This window comes from Nyctibius grandis, chromosome 19 (genome assembly GCF_013368605.1).
Source record: "Nyctibius grandis isolate bNycGra1 chromosome 19, bNycGra1.pri, whole genome shotgun sequence".
NCBI lineage: Eukaryota > Metazoa > Chordata > Aves > Nyctibiiformes > Nyctibiidae > Nyctibius > Nyctibius grandis.
Window position 1 is genome coordinate 5,749,278 of NC_090676.1, and position 22,053 is coordinate 5,771,330.

Below are 22,053 nucleotides of genomic sequence, written 5' to 3' on the forward strand. Positions count from 1 at the left end.
GAGGGGTGTGTACGTGCCCTCCCCATGCCCTGCCGCAGCAGGAAGCCCCAGCTGAGTGCGGCAATGCTCCGTGTGCCGGGAAGCGCCGGGCTGCAGCCGGCTGACATCACTCCCAGGAAAGGGGGAAGCAGATGGGATATTGCCATGGCACTGCCCACCGCCAAGTTAAATATAAAACATCTAGCAGAAGGCAGTGAGGTACTCGCTGCTCAGGAAGTCTGCCATGGGGACATGGCAAAGTAAACACAATTTTCGGAGCACTTCCCGCTCCTGCCCGCTGCTTCAGCATCCTTCGGGCTGAACTGAAGGGCTGGCAGCATGTGTGACAGCCAGCTGCCACACCTCTCCGTGCCCTTTGGTGTCAGCGCCGTGGCTGAGCAGGGGGGTTAGAGGCGAGGACTGGATCTGTGGCGGATGCAGTTCCCCTTGGGTCTTTTGGCTGCTGGGGGAATTTGACTGTAGACTGTCCCTGCAGGCAAGAAATACATGGAAAATGGACCAGACTAAACAGTTGATGCCTGTGTAAACAGTTGCATATTGAAGTCTCAAGGTCTGTATAAAACCTGGTGTTGCATTGCTCGGGAAGGGCTGTGGGGCACACAGCTCAACCAGCGTGCTCATTAGGGGAAGAGGCCGGTGTGGCGGCACCTGACCTCAGCTCCAAGGAGATTCTCCCTAAAAACCCCTGAGAAGTGACAAGAGTCTGGGCTGTCTCATTTCCATACAAATCCCTGTTTTCCTTGCACTGCCTTGAGGTTTATGTGCAGAGCTTCAAAACCAGGAACCTGATGGGATTCTCCCCATATCTGATACCACGTGCCATGCCACAAGAGAAAATATATTCCAAAGTTGGGGAAAATAAAGAAGAAAAAGGCAGGGGGGCAGAGGAGGAGGGGTGGGGGTATAACTGGCTGCTTCTCTGGAGATTTTAACATGGTGCTAGTGCTGCGTTTAGGGCAGTCGGATGCGTGTTGTGGGATACCTGGTTGCTGAGGCTCCTGCCACGGGGCTTGGGGCTGGCTCTGCCCATGGGTGCACCGCCGGTCTCTCTGCTGTCCAAGGCACTTCTGGGGGAGCAGAGATGTTGCTCAGCTGCTTACTGGGGTAGCTGCAAAGGTGGGCAGCAAGGTTTTGCCTTACATGCTGCAGCCTGGTATTAGGCCAGATGTGCTTCACAGCTGGGCGAGGTCCAGGGAGCATCAGGCAGGCAAAATCCCTTCAGACTTTATCAGCGAAGGTGTCCAGTACCATTGCAGCTCTTCACAGGCTTTCACCGGGCTGTGCAGACCACCACCACAGTTATTACAGAAATAGGTATTTTCATAGTAGGAAAGCTTGTGGTTTGCTCATCTGGAGAGCCTGGCTGCGTAGGCTGGGTCTGAGAATGGCCTGGGGATGGGACACCTTAAAGGGGAGAAGGGGAAAAAGAAACACCCTCGGCATTTTCTTTCCACTGGTGGTAAATAACTTCTGCCTGCGCCTGACTTGCTAGTGACAGAACTGGAGATTCACCTGAAAGGACCTGAGCAGTGCCAGCTCTTGCAGGTTATAATTACGAGCCTTCTGGCTTGTGTTCCTCCAGCCCTGCCTGCCGGAGCGATGTTGCTCTATGTGAATATTAGCAATATTTAAATGCTTTAGTTCTTAAGGCAAAAGCATCCAGGGTGAACTGTGTACGCTCAGAGTATCACCAGCAAATGGGAAGAGCCTTTGTTTGTTTGTTTTGATCATGAATTGTAAACTAATCTCATGGTTTGGGAGAAATTGGCTTGTGGCTTTATCATGCCTGGGGTTGTTGGCGCCTGGGTTGGGATTGCAGGATCAGGGTGATGCTTGCAGTGTAAGGAAGCCTCTAGATCACAGTTCCTCAGTCTGTTTAAGCCAAGGACCACTTACCCTTTTGGGGAAAAAAATACTCTAGAACCATCCTGTTGCTACAGATGTCTATTTTTTTTAGCCAAATCAGAATTAGACTTAACATTTGGTTATTCACTTATTATTTTCCCATGGTTTCCTTGATTGTGTGCATCAGAATGTGGGTGTGAAGTTTTTCTTTTTTAAAAAAAAAAATCTTGTCATTATTTCATGGAGCATTTTCTAATGACTTGTGAATCACCCACGGCTCATGGATCACAAATTGAAAAATACTCCTCTGGCATGTTTGAACCAGGGAGAGAAACGTGCTGGGTGGGTGTGGGCGGGAGGGGGGAAGTCTGCAAATGGGAGAGCGTTGTTTGCCTGTGTCATTCTCATCATTCATTCTGTGAGTGATCTGTTAAATGTAAATGGAGGTGTAAATGGAGGGAAAGCTGGATCAGAAGTGTTGTTTTCAGTGGCGATATGCTCATACCCTTAGCATGTACCCGTATGATACCCAGCATCTATGGTAATAGCCAATACCCTTGCTAGGGCAGGTTGTCCTGGGAGAGGGTCCGTGCTGTGCCTCGCTGCAGCCACGGCAGGAGCACGTTGGAGGCAGCAGCAGTGTCTTAGCCGGCTGCGGCGCAGATGGACCCTGGCAGGAGCCGTTTGCAGAAGGAGCTCACCCACCTCTGGCAGTCACACTCACTGCACTCTCTTCTCCTTTCCAATGCAGGAGGGGAGCCTGTGGCCTTCGGAGAGCACCGTGTCGGGGAACGGGATCACAGAGGTGAGGGCGATGCGGGTGCTGCTGCCTCTCCTGCTGTCCTGGGCTGCAGCGTCTCACGCTTCTCACCCTCTTTCTCTCTTTCGCTCCCCTTCAGCAGCAAATCTACACGCCGAGACCCAGCGACCGCCTGGCAGTGCCATCCTTTCTGCAGAGGGACCGCTTTAACAGATTCCAGCCAACCTACCCCTACATGCAGCACGAGATCGACCTGCCACCCACCATCTCGCTGTCGGACGGCGAGGAGCCCCCCCCGTACCAGGGACCCTGCACGCTGCAGCTGCGAGACCCTGAGCAGCAAATGGAGCTCAACAGAGAGTCCGTCCGGGCCCCCCCCAACAGAACCATCTTTGACAGTGACTTGATAGATAACTCCGTGTACGGGGGGCCGTGCCCCCCCAGCAGTAACTCTGGCATCAGTGCGACCTGCTATGGGAGCAATGGTAGGATGGAGGGACCGCCACCGACGTACAGCGAGGTGATCGGGCACTACCCCGGGTCGACGTTTTACCAGCACCAGCAGAACAACAATGGGATGCCTTCCATCTTGGAGGGCAGCAGACTCCATCATTCACAAATCAATGGCCTTGAGAGCACAACTGCGTGGAACAAAGAGAAAGAGAAACAAAAAGGGCACCCCTTTTAAAAAAAAAAAAAAGGAAAAAAAAAAAAGAGAAAAAAGGCAAGAAAGTAAATGAAACACTCTGCACTTCTCATTAAAAGAAAAAGGAGAGAGAGAGAGAGTTGAGGAACGCGAGCAAAGAAAAAAAAAAAGCCCTTCCCCATCTCTCCATGTATAAATATTTACTTGTTATGTCTGGTCTGAATGCACAAGCCTACCAAGCTTGCAAAAACATTTCTTTATTGAGCTGTGTCTAGACGTTTAAAAAGGAAAAAAAAAAATCAACTGTAGTCTTTTTTTTTTTGTTTGTTTCTAGTTGAGCTGTGTGTGAATGCTTTTTTTTTGTTTATTTCACTTATCTTTAAAGACAAAATATTTGCACAAAAACCATTTTGTTTAAAGATCTGCAATATAAATATATAAATATATATTAAAAATAAGAGAAAGTGTATGTGTAAGGAGCAGGAGTATTTTTGTATTAGAAGAGGCCTATTCGAAAAAAAAAGTTGTTTTCTGAACTAGAAGAAAAATGGCAATTTTTTTGAGTGCCAACTCAAAAAGCGTGTATTACATTGTAAAAAACAACAAAAAACAAAAAAAAAAAATCAAAAGCAGGGGTTTAGAGTTATTTATATAAATGTTGAAATTTTGCACTATTTTTTAATATAAATATGTCAGTGCTTGTGTTCGTCAAAGCCTCTATCATGTCTACCATGAACCTGTTAAGGGATATATGTCGAAGTGAAGAACAAAATAGCTGGAAGGGGGTGGCAAAGCGCTGAAGTGGAGCTGCCAGCCCTGGGAGGAGCGGTGAGCCAGACTGCATCTTATGCAAATCCTTAATTTCCAGAGTACCTGCACGTGGCTACCAACAGCCACGGCTTTATACATTCCCTACAAAGCAAGAGGAGCTGGTGTGTGTCTGTGTGTCATCCGGTAGGATTATTGGAGTAAAAAGGTAAAATAAAAACTCCCTGCTTCCGAGGTCAGTAATGACTGAAGCAGACAAAAATTACTTGATTGGTTTTTTTTTTTTTTTTTGGACAACCTCTAACTTTTTGGAGGGGGGGTGGTGGGGATGAGAATAAACTTCTGTGTCTGAAGGAACAAAGTGTTTTTTGGTTTATTTCTTTCAATGTTCAACTGAAGGGCCCTATTTGAAGCTAAAGGGATGATTATGGCAGTTAATATGAGTAAATGTAACGTACCCACCAGCTGCCTTTCAGCAGGGGTTTAAATGTCTCATTGAAAGTACAAGCTGAGAAGTGTGGTGGTGGTGAAAGTCATTTTCATTTTGTATTAACCTCCCAAACATCTATTTGGGATAAACGGGTGCAGCCGTGTCTCACAGCTCCGCCATCTCCTGGGCTGCCTCTGGTCATTGCTATTTTTTACTTTATTATCCTGGCTAAAGAGGCGTCAGATACAGTAGATGGAAATGAATCTGCTCCTGCGATATATTAATTAAAGGCTAAAGAAATACGCTTAATGCTTTAGAAGCAAACCCCCTTTACCTCTTGCGAAGACGTCCTCATCCACAGCAGCACGGTCCCACCTGCCCGCCCGGTGTTGTGCGTCTTTAATTTATCTTGGTTTCGGAAGCATTTTGTCTCACTATGCTATTGTTTACATTTTTGTATTGTGTAGGTGTCTGGTAGGTGTTTTACCCTCGCGGTGAATTTGTATCTGATGGAGTGAGCGAGTGAGAAGCGTGAGAGGGAAAAGGGACAAAGCCTGTTCTTGGTCCCGTCTCTCTGAGCGCGAGGAAGGTTGGTCGGGGAACCACAGAGAGCGAAGATTTTACAAGGAGGTGTGATTTCGTTTTCCGCAGGATGCTATCTAGTAGAGTGACATAAATGAAAGATATAAAGGCAATAACTATTGTTTTTAAGCAACTTTTCTATTACTTGAAAAAAAAAAAATAACCATGAGAACGGTTTTGAAGTTCTGACCATTTGAACAATATTTATATATATTTTAAAGGTGATGATGAATAGCCGAACTTGAAGTTTGATCATTATTTTTTGCTTTTTTAATTTTTTTGCCTAGAAATAGTCCTGTACCTTCTCAACATTTCAAACTACTTTTCCACAGCTCTTGAAATCTTCATAGCTTTACAGTCGTGTAACCTAAATTTTGATGACCTGGAAAAGAAAAAAAGCCACAAAAAAAAAAAACATGCAAAGGAATATATCTAGTTTGTCATGAAAGGTACAAAAGTCATGAATTTTTAAGAGTTTTTAAAGTGTATCTTTCCTTTATGTAACATGTCTATTTAGTGCCTTATTAAAGAAACAGTAACCCTCCCTTTTTAAAGAGGGGAAAACAAAAATCATCGCTAGCGTCACAAGTAACCAGCGTCTGGTCTCTTGCTCCTTTGGACCTTGCATTCAATTTTCCAGCCCCTTCTTCCCCGGCAGCGCTGCCTGCTCCCTCCGCCGCTGCTCTTCTCCAACTGTTTGTAAGGGAACTTGAACACGTTTATGCACATTATCCTACCCGGGGAGGTAGGAAACTCTGGTGGATATTGTAAACGAGATACCAACCAAAAGAGAACCCGAAATATAATATCTACTGCCCTCTTGAGCCAAAATGTGTGAATAGTGGTGTAGGGGTTGGGGTTTTTTTTTGGGGAGGGGGGTATTCTGTGATCTGAACTAGTTTGTTTGCTACAAAAAAACCCTGGTTACCTCAGCAGGTTTTGGGTGGAATATGCATCTCGCGTTTAAAGCTGAGCAGTGAATAAGGAGGTGTCGTGGGGACTGGAGGTTGTTAAGTGATGGGATTGTCTTGTCAGGTGGCGTCACCTGGCCCCCAAAGCCCACAGAGAGGTGGGTAAGGTCTGGACAGGCGCAGAGGGGTAGTGGGAGAGGGTCTGAAAATGCAGTGCAATGAAACCCAGCTCTCATGCTTTGAAGTCCTCAAAATTTCAACCGATTCTCTGTTTTTTTCCCCTATTTTTTTTCCTCTCTTCCCCAATCTGCTCCCAGTGTGAGCGTCTATTTCTCAAGCATCACCCCAAGCATCTGCAGTTGAGTGATCAGTTTGTTGAGTTCCTGGGTCCAGTTTCATTTACCTCTTTCTCTAGTTTGGGGAATTTAATGAGTGTGAAGCAGGGTGGCTCATCAAGGCCAAATTTCTGTTGCAAATGCTGCCTTGCAGTCCACGCCATGCGCAGAACCCAGGCTGGCACCTTCCGCATGGCCGCTGCAGGTCCCTGGGGGGCAGCTGCTTCCCTGGGGGGGGAGCCCCGGGTCCCAGGCAGCGGGTGTGACTCAAGTCCACTTTGGCGGAGCCAAGTTGTCACCTTTTGTCTTTCTTCTGTCTGTCCCTCTGCTTTGCAGTCCCGAGAACTGTGTATTTCAAGTGCAGATACCAGATCTGGGGCCCAGATCAACTCCAAGTTTTGAATGGGTGTTTAGAAATAATGGTCTGTTCTTTTTTTTTATTATTATTGTTGTTGTTATTGTTATTATTATTATTATTACTATTTAATGTTACTTTTTGCCTCGGGGTCCATTTCTTCCCAGTCCCCACATCCCGTATTGCCACCAAGGCAGAGAATTTGCTTTGCACACCCTTGCTGATGTCTCATCTCGTTTTTTCCTTCTGGCCTTTGTGCAGCTCAGGAGAGACCTGTACTAGGAGCCGGACTGCGGTCCTGCTCCATAGGAGCCTCCAGCATCTTGCAGCTGCCAACAGAGAGATTCAGGCCCCTTAAGTTAAACAAATCCAGAAGAAACAAGGCATTGCTAATGCTTAGCAACCTCTTGTCCTAGCCTGCCTTTTTGCTCTAAGAGTCACGTTAGCTTTAAAAGGGGTTGTTAATCTTACGGAGTTTCTTAGCTTACAGTACGGCAAACGGCATCCTTAAAGTGCCCCCCAAATCGTAATGGCCTGGGATGGGAACGTGGCTTTGTCAGTCAGGATGGTGAGGAAGGATGGGTTTCATGTGGGGCTGACACGGGTAAAACTTGTGTTCCCTTCACAACCCTCATTTCACCCGTTTGAAGATTCAGCTTTACTAATCTAGCACGTTGTTTCCATAAGTGTTACGAAATTCACTCTATCTTAAGTGGGGGTATGAGGAAATCCAGTTGCTTTCTGGAGAATCACCCTTTTGTATGTGTATTGAACTACAAAATTGCACTAACTGCTATATTAAAAAATAAAGAAATAAAAGCCCAACATTTTTACTAAGGATTGGGAAAAGTGACTTGAGTCCAGATGTGTAGCATTAACAGTGCTAGGCGAGCACAGGATGAATTTTTAATCTCCTCTGTCTCTGTATCGCTCAGAGATTTTCTATGTACAACGCAAAGCTACAAAAAAAACAAAAAGAAGTTTTCCAGAAACTGCGCTTCAAATTTTTGCTGTACTATAGAAGCTCATGAAGGACAACATTAGAGTCCTAATTTGCCTGCCTTATAGACACATTTCATTGTATTAATATTTTCTTAAACTTCCAGTCGCATTGCTTTGGCTTTGGAGTTTGTTATAGGCAGTCCTGTATCCCGAGTTCTGTTCAAGTTTAAACTTATGTAAACTATTGACAGCACATGCAATGCAGTACTTATCTATATTTTGCTGTTTTAGTATGAATATGTACTCTGATGCCAATTTACAAAAATCTGTTGTAAACGCTTATTGTGTAACAGTAACCGATAGTGGCAATTATATGTCATTCTTAAAGCTGCAATACTTATACAATAAATTTTACAATACTTTGGAAAATTTGCCTTCACCTTTTGCTTTGTTACCCAAAAAAAAAGTCAGAGTTTGCCAACACAATGTAATTTCAAAAGCTCTTCCGATTTTCTTTTTGAATATTGAAAAATGAATATTCTCAGTTTTTGATATTTGTGTGATTTTCCCTCTCCCTTGTTAAGTAGCCTTCTGAATAATGGGCCAACCTCTGTATTGCCATGACGTGTTTTTTTCCCCGTGAAGCTGTAGCTGGTTCCCGGTGTATTTGCATGCTCGGTCCGTGTGTGCGTGTACAACTCTGTTTTCTTTTGAGTAGATCAGGTGTCGCAGCTTTAACCCCAGAAGAAGCATTCCTGGTTTGCACCAATATGTCCAACACTTGCGATCCTGCCTTTCAGCCAAGAACATCACTGATGGTCAGAAGGTCTTAACTTGAATAACCGTCAATCAACAAGAACTGTATAGATTGACTCAAATCCTAAGCACAGATAATTTGTGTGACTTTTTCCTTTCTGAGACTGTGGTCAAATTGCAGTGATCACATTAAAATGATATTGAAAACTTAACTGTTTGCAGGGGGTTTTCTTTTTGTGTTTCCGAAGGATGTCCTGTAGATTCAGCCAGGCCTTGGGTTCCTTCTTGGGACTAAGGAGTGTGTGGTAATTAATCCCTGGGCTTCGCCTGAAGGCTGTCAGCTCTGCCTAAGCCCTTGGCCTCCCCAGCCCTTCTCTCTGCCTGATCACAAACCTCCGTTTAAGGTGGCAGCATTTTTGAAAGTGGCCCCTGGCTTTTACAAGCAGCTCCCCCAGCTGATGGATGGGCAAGTGGTGGGACACTTGGCTTTAATTTGGGGGAGCCATGAGCATGAGGAGCTCCTGTGGACTTCAGCGGGACGCCTGGATGCTCTACATGGCCGCTTACTTGCAACACAGCCCTGAGCTGATGGCTGGTTGGGATAATATCATTAGTAATGACTGAAAGCAGCTTAATTGCAGTCAAGGAAGGAGAACCTCAAATCCAACCCTCCAGCTCTGATCCTGGAACTGTGCCACTCGCCTCCTGGTTGCGGTTTATTTCATGGGATTCCTGGTCCTCTGTGCATTGCTGCTGGAGAGACAACCCGGGGCGATACAGTCCTGGAAAGCAGCTGCCCTGGGTTGGAACACTTTAATTTTTCCCCGTGATAAGCAACTGGCTGCTTTTAGCACCGTGCCGTTGCCCAGCCTGTCAGCAGGGCTCTCCGGCTCTCCTGGCTTTGGGGAACACTCGCCAGTAACTGACCACAGGCTCTGATGGGCCAAATACCCCACCGAGACTGCTTTGGAGCCCTTCTACCTTCAGACCCCAATTACTCAACACGCCCCGGTGTCAGCAGCCGTAACGTGGCTGGGGGAGTGTTTGGCAGGGGACTGTCCCCGCCTACTCTCAGGGCCCCAGCGAGCAGTGGGGCTTCAAGCCTGGTGCCGACCCCATGCCCCGAGGGAGCCAGAGGTTCCCAAAGAGCTGGGGTAGTGCTTGGAGGAAGAGCGTGTTGCCGTGCAGGCGAGATTCATGAGCAGCACTATGGGTTAAATTGCTCTCATCGCCACTTCAGACCACAGGACACTGGCCCCAGCAGTCTGGGCTCCGGGATGAATCAGTGAGTGATGATTTGGGGGTGCAAGTGGGCTTCTCGAGGCATCACGGAGCTCTTGAGATGCTGTATCGGAGGTACTGGAGCCTGTGCTGTATGCAGTACTGCTCTGTGCTGCCAGCGTTCGGTGCCTTCCAGTCCATTTACAAGCCACCAGCTGTTAGCCTGGTGGAAGCCTTTTTTTCCCCTAAATCATGTTTCAAATGAGCAGAACCCTGCTCGCTCCATTTTAGCAGCCGACCAACTTTCACATGAATGTTTGGAGCTAAAACTTTTAACCCATTTGCAATCAAGACGGATGCTTTGTCCCGAAGCCAGGCTCTCCAGGGCTGCATTTCTTGTGTCCTTGGGCCAGCGGCAGCTCCCGGGGGGGCTGTGCTATGGGATCGCTTTTAGGAAGCCAGATCTGCATTTCAGCCTGGGTGCACGGACCAAAACAAGTGACTCCTGTTGCGTGTGTTCAAGCAGGTAATGAGGGCGTGAGTTTTGTCTTCGTTGCAACCTTCATTAGCCCTGCTCCTGCCTCAGCGTTTGGTTTGAATCAGTTTCGAAATGCCATTTTTCATTTTCAGATTCATGGCTGAAACCAACATCTTCCCACAGAAAATGAGAACTCAGCTGAAACCACTTTTTCCAAAGGCGAATTTTTTTAAATGAAGGAAAAAAACCCAAAACCCCAAGTTCAACCAGCACAGTGCATGGGAATGGGCAGAGAAATATTGTTACTAAGCTACCTTTCCATGGCTAACGAGGTGATCTGGGGACACTGCAGCATGGCTTATATTGGCAAGAAAAATATTTTTTAACCCTTTTTTTTTTTTTTTTTGCAACTCAGTGGAAGAAACAATTTTGTGACTTTTGAAAACCACAAGTGGCAAAGCCTTTGATTTTAAACAGATTTCTCTGCTGCAAATTGAATAGGAATTAAGAAATCAGATTTAGCTTTCCCCTGTGCTTCCAGCATTGAAACCCTTTTTGCAGCACTCCTGGCCCTCCCTGGCTGCGCTCGCTGGAAGGTGGAAATTCCAACTTCAAAGTATCTGAACTTCACAGCAGCTTTTTTTTTTTTCCACTTTTTTCCTCCATATTTTATCTACTTGTCCTGACCCAAACTCTCCCCCTCTGTCCACCGGTGCCTCCCCTGTGCCATCACCCTCCTTGGGAGCCGCGTTAATCCCCGCTCCTGCTCTCTCCAGCAGATGATTCATTTCTTGTGGGGTCTCAGCGGCAGCTCCTGCCACGTTGCTGCCTGCACCTGCGTTTAATCCAGTTTGTGCCTGGAGGGCACGAAGCAACCCCCCCCCCCCCCCCCCGCCCAGGGCTTGTTCAGCTCCAGTCCCAGTGCTCGGGGATGGTCCCCGCAGGTGATGCCCTCCCAGTAAAGACGGAGGAGATGGCTTGGGGTGCTTTGAGGTGAGGACGGTGTGAAACCTGGAGTCAGCCTCTTGCTTTTTAACCTGCTCAGGCTGCTTTTCCCTTGGGTTGATTTATTGGAGGTGTTTTGGGTTTTTTTTTTCCCCATGCTGCTGGCCCTGAAGCCCCTGCACAGGCTGAGACCGTTGAGGAAGGGGAAGCCTTGACCAGGAACAGAAACCCCTGAGTAAGGTGGCTGGAAACACAAATTCTCCCTCATGGCAAGTGTCGCAGTGATGGGTTACATCATGACGAGATTTATTAAGAAAGCAACGTGCTCTCACAGGAATCCTTGCTGTTGACTATCCTGACTGCAACACAAATTTACTCCAAACACTTGCTGCTATCTTTTTTTTTTTTTCTTTAGAAAGTCTAGAAATTCCCACTGCTTTGACATAAAACAGGACTGTGTAACTGTTAGTAGCGAAAGCAAAAGACTGGACAGGAGAAAAGAGGAAATAATTCCTGCCAGGGCAGGCAGGGGCAGGCAGGGCAGCTGACCCAGCTGGGGGCTTTGACCCAGGTGGGCACAATCCTGCCATGGCCCAGGAGGCAGCTCCAGGGAGGGTGGTGGCTGGCTGGTTTCTTTGCTCTTCTGCTGAGTAGGAGCTGAAGGAGGTTTTGAAGAGGGTGTTTCCTGACTGCCCTTTGCAGCTGCATGAGGTGGGACTGGGTTTTGGTTCAGGTTTCTGAAGGTGCCTGGGTGATGTGAAGGAAAGACAAATCCTCTGAAACAGCAGCCACTTTAGTGCTTACTCTTTTTGAGGTGTGATTGAGATTTATGGCATTTTTTTAGGGTACCCAAAACTGGGTGTCGGGGTGTCCTGGAGCCACGTGCTGTAGGAGCTGTAGGGGTGCTTTTTTGTCCTCTGTGGCTGAAAGTGCATCGATCACCTCAGCGCCAGAGTCCCCTCCCTGGCTGCCTTCTCTCCCCAGGGAAAACATGCCCTGCTGCTCCCTGTGTGAGCAGGACTGGCTGCAGAGCATCCCTCATCTGCTGGGTGGGTTGCCCAGCAGGTCGGGTTGGTGGCTGCACTGCTCCCCAGCTCCCTCCCTGGCTCTGCACATGGAGAGCGTGTTGTCAGGTAAGATTAAAGGGTGCATAAATGAAATTTAGAGTTCTGGCTGACCAGCTTGATGGCTCTGGACCAGGCAGAGGAGAGGTGACATGAAGCACTTCGTGCAGTGTACTTGGAGTGGGTTTTGCAATGCAGAAATGTGGGAGAGTGTTGACTGCTGGTCAGGATTCATTAGTTGTCAGCTCTTGGTGGGTGTTCACCACCCCTCCCTTGCGCAGTCCTGACTCTCAGTTCAAATGTACGTGGCTGCCTTGAGATTGATTGTTAGCAGCAGCAATAAATCACAATCACAGCAGCCAGCAGTGAGTTTTGGATGCCAGTCAAAATGCAGCTCCTCTGGGTATTTATCTCTCGTGAAGGCAGGGAACCTGGACATTGACCAGTTAGATCAGCGTGGCTCTGTGAAGCTGCATTTGATTGAGAGAGTAACTCTGAAGTACAAAGCTAGTGCTTTGGTGTTGATGTGCATTGCTAATGAGCAGCCTGGTTTTAAAAAAAGAGGCTGGAGACTTAAATATAAAGCACCTGGGCCGCATTGCACCAAGCTCCCACCTTCTTTCTGCTCTGGCCTTGCTATTGTCAAGGCATAAATGGAGAGCACACGGTGGCTTTTGCTGCACTGGAAGCTTGGCACAGATGATGTATCTTGTTTCCCAACACCACAGAAGCCACTGGGCTACTTCAAAAGACCCTTAAGATGGATATACCTGACCCAGGGAGGGGAATGGCTGTGCTGTCCTGGGGACCACAGCCACTCTGCTGAGTCGCTCATCAGCAGGACGTGGCAGTGGCCGTACGTCCCAGGCAGCCACTGTGGTGTCATGGGTGGGTATTTGCAGTTTGCCACCCTGTGTCCCCTTTGTCTTACCAACTGAGGATGGGCTGTGGCCAGAGCTCCTGCTCCGATACTGTAGCGTTAATATCTTCAGTACCAAGTGCAGCCAGCTACCTTTTTGCAAGAGGTATTTACAGTGTTTTAGCACTTGGGCCCATTAAGATGGGTAAGAGGCATCCAAAACACTTTAGGAGCTCTAAAATAGCCATGCAAGCATGCAGTCATGCAAGATCAACCCCTTTGGGGTGCTTTGTGGTGGTTTGAGAAGAGCCTATGTAGGTCTGGGGTAGTCAGCAGAGCTGGTATGGGTGTGAGAAGGGAGCTGGGTTGGGTTTCAACTTGAGGTGAGTGCACACCAACAGCTTTCTCAGGGAAGATGATGAGCTGTAAGCACGTGTTCACTCCAGACAACTTATTAATGTACTTGTCCATCACAGTGCACACAGACAGATTTTTTTTTTTTTTTCCCCTTGAATCTCAAACCAAGGCTCTGCAAGGTTCAGATGAGCAGAACCAGGTTAAAAGCCAAACAGCACTTGACCCTGATGGGCCCCACTGCTTTCTTTTCCTCAGCTCTGCTTTTCTCTTGTGAAAGCTGCTGTTTCCCTCTGCTCTGCTGAGCAGGTCTGTTGATTTTCTGTTCCAAGGAGGAAAGCTTGAGGTTCCCCAAGAGCCTGGCCCTGGTGCCCTGCCTCCCTGCTCCCAGGGCAGCCCTCGCATGGGCATGGAGGAGCCAGAGCTAAATATAAGCTGGGGAGGGAAAAAAAGGGGAGTGGAGGATGGTGAGCGAGAGGATCTGTTTATTTTCCCTCTGATCTCTGAGCCCTGTTATGTTTTACTGCTTTGCAAACAGGAGGTCTGGAAAGCTTCCTTCCCTCCTGCGCCAGTGCAAGGTCAGCTAGGTGCATAATTCCTGCACTTGAAGGAAAAAACACTAAATACGACTAGATTTACAGTAATGTAAGAGCAGCATGAAACTGGAACTCTATTTACCGTCTCCAGACCAGATTTTACTGTAAATGCCCAAATAAACTATTTATATAAACAATTTCTGCAAATTTGCACAGTGCCTGGGTGCACTTGCACCCTGCTGTGGAGAATTGAGATCTGATGAGTAACCTGTGGCAGAAGAGCAGCTTTTATCGCAGAAAACCCCTACGGAAGGGGATGCAGGCAGGTGCTTTACGTGCAATGGGTGTCGAGGAAGGTGAAGCGCCTTCAGCACACTCACTTGTTGTGCACATGAGGATGTGGTCGCCGTCGCCTATAGCCTGGTGATGCTTCAAAGGAAACTCTTCCGTTTTGGGGTGCGTGGTGTTTGAGTAGCTGCGTCGGAGAACAAAGGGACAGTATCAAGGAATATAATTGAGACTCCTTGTGGTGTAGAAAAGCACAGTTTGAAGAAAAGCTTTAAGGAAGTAGACTAGCTTCAAAAAATTTGTTTGAGTTTACTCAGCTCTTCCGATTCATCAGAAGATGCCCAAATCCTCAGTGAGGTTTCTGCCCTGAGTCGAGGTCTTCTCAGTCTGAGTCAGGAGCAAATGTAACTAGCTGTGAGTAATTGCTGGAACCACATGTGAGTTTGGAAAAATGGGCTTTGTCTTTTCTCTTAAAGTTTTAGTTTATGGGAAAAGGCGTAGGTTTTGCTTTCCTGCTCTGGCTTTCAGCACCATGTGTGGGTAAAAGTGCAACCCCGAGTCGCAGCTTCTGCATGTGCTGCCCATGCATGGGGGTTTCTGACACCCCCCGAGACTATGCCCATCACTCGCTTTCTGTCTTGGTCTTCAGCTTCTAGACTGACTTTAGGACTTGGGCAAACAGCACAAATGTCATCCAGCACAGGTACATGTTAGTTTTAAAGAAGTCCTGCACTGTCAGTCCTGCACACTAAAAAAACCCAGACCCTCAGCGACTGCATAATGTTGTCCTCCATCCCCATGTGCTATCTGTGTGTGCTGTCCTCCTCTCTGCTTCTGGGGTCCTGTTAAGCCAGAACTTGTTCATAGCTTGGGGAACAAGGTTCTGCTGCGGAAATAGCCCAGTCCCCCAGCCCTGTCCTTCGATACATCTCAGTGTCCTCACAGCAAACCGACGGGTGGCACTTCCCACCGCTGCGACCCCTCATCTGCCTTTCCTGGAGACTCATTTCTTCTCCAGATCTGGCTGAGATACAGGGTGGCAGTGTAGGACTTGAGTGGAATCAAAATTGCATTTTAATTGTAAACATTTGTCCAGAAATTAATGTTTCTGAACTAATGTTTCTCTCCAACCAATGTGTTTGGAAACAAATGACTCTTGCTAATTGATTTTCCCCGTATAATGGGAGATGTACATGTAGAAAACCAACCACGCATAATTGAAAATCCCCCTCTTTCAGCCAGTATCCACATAATCACTCAACTGATGCGTTTGCTTGTCCTCTGGCAGGTATCACCTGGGAGTCGCATGGCTGTCTGGAGGGGGTTAATTTTTCTAATTCTTTTTCTTGAGATGAATTAAGTGTTGAAAATCACTACAACCAGGCTTCCATGTCTGAGAAGTTTGCTTATAGTCCCAGATAAGTGTACCCATAGGGAGGATGTTATTGATGGCTTCCTCCCTTGGTTGGAAAATTATATTTGATGTCTTCACACCTCTGAGATGGGTAATTCCACCATTTGTCTCAATATGTAAAACAGTTTTGAGCAACATCCAAGGGCCTTTTAACAGGCTGATTGATGGCTCCTCTGCAGTGAAGGTACTCTGCTCCACAGCCCTTGTCCCTGCTGTGCAAAACCAACTGCCTCAAAACCCCAGAAACCTGCCACAGAGAACCAACAGTCTGAGTGAGTGGGAGCAGAGTATAAAAATAAGTGTAAAATAAGTTGTAAAACTGAAAAGCTGTGATTCATTGCCTCTCATATAAGGCAGGTGAGATCTTGCCCTGCTGCAAACCAGATCTCGGAGGTGACAACAGATTTCAGTTGCTTTAGGAGGGTAAAAGCAAGTCCTGCACATAGCTGGGGTGTAAATCAATGTGTTAAAGGAGAGCTGCAGGGTCAGTGTCCCACCCAGGAGCATCCCTCGCCTCCCTTCACTGTTTTGGATGCCCAAGCCCAGCAGTGCATGATGCTCTCCTGCCAGTGGAGAGGGGTTTCCTCTAGGAAGTGTAGGAAATGGTCAAAATACAACAGCTATACTTCATTTTGCAGTCTGTAGATGCCGGAGGGAAGGCAGGAAAGCCTGACTGGAGAGGGAGCTGAGTCAGAAGGAACAAATTGTCTTTGACATGTCCCTGCAGGAGGGAGAGCAGCAGCTCCCGGGGACCTGAGCAGATGGCTTAGCCCTTCCAAGGGGATTTGTGGCAAAAAAGACCCCACCAGAATGGCACCTGGCTAGTGCAATTTGGAAAGCAGGGTTTGCATGTGGGCGAGTCAGCTGTTTACATGAGCTGGGTTTAACTTCTCGTGTGATGGAAAAGGTCACAGGGTGTTTGAGGCTCTTTGTGAAAAGTGCTGTGAAATCCAGGCATTAAGAGGTTGCTGAAAGCATGCTTAGATGGGATAGAGCTGTGGAAGACATGGTTATATTTAGTGGGCTGCACCTTGTGCTGACAGCTGTCCAGTATCCCGGGCTATATGTGGGATGGATATACCTCTTGCAAGTGTATGGCAACAGCCTACCGTGTCCATGAGGGTACTAGTCAGATTTGCTTCATACAACTTTCTCACTGCACACCTTCAGTAGCAGCCCATGATGGGTCCTACCAGTCGTTTAGTATTTTACAGTAGTTTCCCTGTGTTGCTTTGACCTCTCTTACTATCAGCCTGAACAGACAAAAGTAATCAAGGTTTGTTCAAAGGTAATTCTGCATTAGAGCTTCTTTCGAGGAGCAGATAATCTGTTGGGGTTTTTTTTGGTTAATAAAGCTGCATAACAAAGGATTTCATCATTCCAGTGATACTGAATGTAATGTGCTTGCAATAATTAATGCCACTACTAATGGCAGATTGGAATTTTGCCTTAATTATATCATTAAGATACATTTCATGCATTTAATTGTTTTTGTAAAATGACAGCTAAGCTCTCCTGCCTCACATTTCCCATTTCCTGATTCAATTACTTCACATGCAAGGGCAACCTGCTAGTAATGGCCTTTCACAGCTTTTTGCTTTCCAGGGGAAATCAAGTGGGTTTTGGTTAGATATGCCAATACATTTCAGGTTAGCAAAGCTTTTCTGTGCTGTTTGTCAATGTTAGTGGTGAACAGATGCACTGAACCCTCCTCCTCCTTGTTGGCCTGGATTTCATGAAAAATAGCAGGGGAAAAAAAAAAGTGTCAAGACAGGCCTGGGAAGAACAAGAAGGTTAAAAATCAATCTGCAGGCCTTATCGTGTGCCCTGCTGCACCAGTAGGAGGTTAACGTTGGGTAAAACACACCATGTCTGGCCCAAAGGCAGGAGTTTTGGGATCAGGGACTCCAGCCTCAGAGGGGATGATGTGTGAACCAGGGATTCACTAGCAAAAGTTCCTGGGTGTTGAGCAGTGAAATCCAGCTGCTGGAGAAGAGCTGGCAGCTCCAAGTAGGTCCATCCCCTGCCACAGGGAACAGACAGAGCTCAGCTATGAGAAACAGGATAGGATCTTCTGCGTGTCCCCAGCTTCGAAGCTGATACAGCTTGCACGAGATAGTGTGACCACACAGGATATCATGTTCTGGACGAGATGTTTTTGCAGGAAGACCTGGAAGATCTGCTCCTTTCATTGTTTGTTTTCACATGGTAGTGCCGGTTCATTAGCCGTGACAGTGCTGACATGTGGGAGCAGGTCACTGATGGGAGATGGAGCTACAACTCTGGGCCTTCTTGTGGGGCAGCACCAGCCAGGAGGCTCAGGGCTTCCCTCCTGGACACGTGCAAAGTTTCCTGCTTGCTCTTTGAAATTGTCAGCTTGTGTTTTGCAAGGTCAGAGCCAGTCACCCACAGCAAGCCCAGTCTTCAGGCAAGGCATCTAGGAGGCATATGAATCAGTGTGGTCCGTTGTGGTCCGAAATAGGACCTAGAGCCCTTGGCAATGGTGACGTACGTGGATTTGTTTTGGATGAGTAAACACAGTTTTCACTGGACAGGAATTTGCAGTTATGTTTGCCATTCCCAGCTGCTCAGAGGGATGGGAGTGGTGCATACTCCCTACTTTGTGCCTTTTTGGACTGCAGCTCCCTCCCAAATCTGTAATCGTTGTTATATGACTACACAAAGGCAAAATTCAGGATGAGGGTGGTTAGGAAACAGGGGAATCTCTGGCTGCAATTATCACTACAGAAAATATTGTTAAATTGCCTTGAGGGGTAGATAGCTTTTTGCTTGTCTTTAGTATCACTGCTGGATTTTGAACCATCTGAGAACAGTCAAAACTGCCCCAAAGGCCATCCAGATTGCCACTGCTCTTTGCATTGCAAAGCCAGACGCCCACCGTGTTATACATGCTATGATGTAGTGAAAAGCAGGTAAAGCAAGCGGATTTGTGCAGACAACAGAGTGGGAACTTCCATGCTGGGCAACAGACACAGCAACTGGTGAATACTTTGAAAACCTTTCCAAGTTTACTGCAACATTGACCATGGGAGCATTTAGGAGCAGGCTTTTGTTCTCAGGACTATAACCATGCTGCTGACTCAACGAGTCCTTGACCTCAATTAGTTGCATTCGTTATTTGGATTCCAGTGGGGATGAAGTCAATTGCCTCTTTCTTTCTCTTCTTTCTTCCCATCCTTTCTTGCTTGGTGTATGACAGAGCTGAAACTTGGCTAAGGCACAAATCCCACTCAGCACTTGATGGGTTCTGCCCTAACAGTGTCCTGGGGGATCTGCAGAAGAGGCAGAGGAACCCTTTGGGCTCTGTAGAGCCACAGCCAACAGAGGGGAGGTCCTACCTTAGAAATGTCCTGCTGGACAGGCTGCACATCTGCTTTGCTACTGGCCTGCTAGAAGCCTTGAGCAAGAAGCTTTATGGGCCTCTTTCTCATATATTTTGAAATTGATGGAAGACATTCATGCACTGCATCCTAGTCACATGAAGCTCATTAGGGATAATAACTCAGTTACCATCTATAAAAAGTGTTGTCAACCCTGAATCGTTTCAAGCCACTAGAACACTAGTGCACCATGACCTGTATCTGCTGGAACAGGGTCTTTGCTGTATTGTCAAGCTCTGGAAGTCAATAAACTTCATGTTGTTTCTCAGGTAAAATAATTGCCTGTGTTTCTACATCAAAACAGACCTCAGAGGGCTTTAGGGCTGCTTGATGGAAAGAAAATGCAGAAGGATGTCAATCCATGTCATACAAACTGCAGAGAAAGAGTCCTGAGTTCTGATCAAACACAAAGCAGTCAGTTAATGACTGTGCAGCAGGTATTGTTCTGAGATTTATTTTTCTGTCACATCAGGTATTGGGTAACACTTAAAGGAACTTTGTCTTTTTGATTATTGATACTTTCAATTAGCCAAAAAAAAAGTTCCCTCCCAGTTCTCTTTGGGTTAGAGACCACTGACTACTCTTAAATTTTCTGGTGCATTTCTTGAGTTACTGATGCTAATTGTTGTCACTGGATTTATCTTTAACCTTTATGGTCAGGAGTGGGGAGGCTGGGTCTGAGCTGCCTGTGCTGTGACAGGGAAGAGGGCAGCGGGTGAAAGGAGATGGAAAACCCACTGAGCTCCTCCTCCTTTACACCCTTTGTAAAGCAGGGCTAAGTCTGAGGCACCGTGCATTTTTGGCTCTATATAGGGATGAGACAATATGAAAATACAGATTTATGTCAAAAAAAAAAAAAGAATCCAAAATTAACTAGGACTTCCTTCTGTCATCAGATAAGTTGCACTTGCTTTCAGCTCCTTCCTACTGACGCTTGGGCAAATGGCAGTTTGAGACATTAGAGAAACGCTAGATACCAAAAAGAGATAAATAGGAGGTGATCTCCACTATACAAAGTAGTGCAATACCATCTGACATCTAGGAAGCTGAGTTTCCAGTTCAATTTTGCTTATAGATTCTGTGTCTGGAGTGTTTTGTCAATAAATACCTTCCCCTAACCCCCTCCTTGCTGTGATTGTTAGCAACAAATTTATGTTGTGTTTTATTTCAGGTTGTCCAATAAATTTTGAAACAAAAAGGAGCACCATTAATTGTTCTCTGAATAAACCAACAGCATAATTTATCAACGTGGCAATAACAGTAATGTTTGTATTTCCCAGTCTTGAAATACTTGGATTGGAAATTACAACATTATAATTGAAAATAATGGTAACTATCTTTCTGCAAAGGTGTTTTGTTGCTACACTCAGTATCTTCTTTGAAACCAGCCATGAACAGAAGTCACCATAAGCAACAATAAACTAAAAATTCATTTTCCTAGAGATTGTTGCACTGCATCTGCTGTGTGGGAAATAACAACTCTGATTTTTGTTTTGTTTGGGATTTCAAAATGGTTTGTGGATGGGAAATTTCAAACCAGTACCACCAGGAAAAATCAACTGCTTCTATTTAGCTAAATGTGAAATGTTATATGATGAGTGGTTTTAATGCAGTGTGTGTATATATATATATATGTATGCACACCTTGAGATCGACATTAATATGGAAACAAGACATTTACTGTATCAAAATGAGAAGGAAACATCAACATAATTCTTATAATAATGCCAAATGTTGTATGCTGTCAAACTGTGGGCAACATGCTGAGCTGGGAGTGTTTGAGTTGAGCACTGCCTGAGCCCAAGGGAACGGTGTTTCCTCCTGGAACCAGGACCCTCAGCACCGCTCGTACCTGCCTTGTGCTCAGGGACCACGAGCAGGGGTCTCACCTGCCCCCAGCAGATTTTGGTTGGTTGGTCAACAGCAGGTTTAAACTTCAACTACTAAACTGCACTCACAGTCCTTCCCTGGAAAATAATGTGCCATTGCAGGACAGGGAAAGGGTGTTTTAGATTGTATTTTGTACTTATTGCTCCCTTTATTGCTCATTTCAAGTAACACCACCCTTTACATTGCTGCAGTGCCAGTGGGTGGGACACCTGCCCCAGCTTCTCCTTTTCAGCAGAGACAGGGACCTCTTGGGAAGCAGCCACTGAGCAGTAGCTCTGGAGAGCATCGCCAGTGGAAGCAAGAACCAAGTGAGCATTTTGGACCTTTCCAACCTGGATTTGGGGCCGGAGGAGGCAGGCAAGGGCTTTGAAGGTGAGGTGGCACCCCACAGCTCGACTCAGGGAGGGACACCTGGTCTCGGGAGGCAGTCTAGCACCAGCTCCCTGCAGACATTTAACACCTTCTCCTTAGATCCTTATTTCACCTTCATCTATTGAAATGATTCCCTTATGAACTAGCTCCTGATGTCCTTATTAACCAAGGATTAATTAATTATTAATTAAGTAGCCCAGGCTACTTATTAATTCAACTTGTTAATTAAGTATAGGATGCTAATGAGGCAGCTTGTTAATTGAGTTGTCGGGGGGAGATGAGGAGGATCTCTGCCTGGTTCCTGTGGCAGAGCCAGGAACGTGGCTCCTCGTGGGGCCATCAGTTGTGGGAGCGTCTTGAGCTGGGTCGCGCAGTCGCAGTTTGGGAGAAGCTTTATTTGTGTTTATTCCTGTTGTCAGACCAAAGCAACATGTCAAGAAGAGACTCCAGGACTCGCAGGCCAATATTTCAGTGCTTTACCCAGGGCTAAGCTGTGTCAGCATTGGGACAGGACCAGCATGACCATGGGATGAAGGTAAGGAGGATGACTTGGAGGTGTGGGAAGTGACGGGCAGCAGTGGCCTCCTGCTTTTGTCAGCCTTAATGAGATTCACAAATGGGAATTGTGCTCCTTGAAATGACTTTTGCCCGAGACAAGAAAGATCTGCAATTTACAGACAGGAACTAGAGCAAACGACAAGCAGGAGTCGTCTGCTTTGCTGGGGACTTTGCAGCGAGCAAGAGCCACATATCTCTTTCTGGTAAGTTGGAGCTACCTGTGGTCTGCCCCAGCTCTGCTCCTTCTTCTGGTTGCAGGGTTGGGCCAGGATCCATTAGAGGATGGAGCTGCTGAGCTGTGCTCCTGTGTCTCCCTGGAGCTATGAGGACAAGGTCCTTCAGT

General features: G+C 46.7%; 1 protein-coding gene across 3 annotated transcripts in view; it reads left to right on the forward strand.

The window, feature by feature from the left end:
• The window catches only part of PMEPA1 (prostate transmembrane protein, androgen induced 1), a 50,215-nt gene extending 41,782 nt beyond the window's left edge, over window positions 1-8,433 (forward strand). For 2 of the 3 annotated variants that reach the window (XM_068416362.1, XM_068416365.1), the window contains 2 exons: window positions 2,597-2,650; window positions 2,745-8,433. In XM_068416362.1, the coding sequence (XP_068272463.1) occupies window positions 2,597-2,650; window positions 2,745-3,293 (603 nt within the window). In that variant the 3' untranslated portion in view covers window positions 3,294-8,433. The remainder of the gene's footprint in view (window positions 1-2,596; window positions 2,651-2,744) is intronic. The other variant, XM_068416363.1, reaches the window with a different exon arrangement.
• The last annotated feature ends 13,620 nt before the right edge of the window (window positions 8,434-22,053 follow it).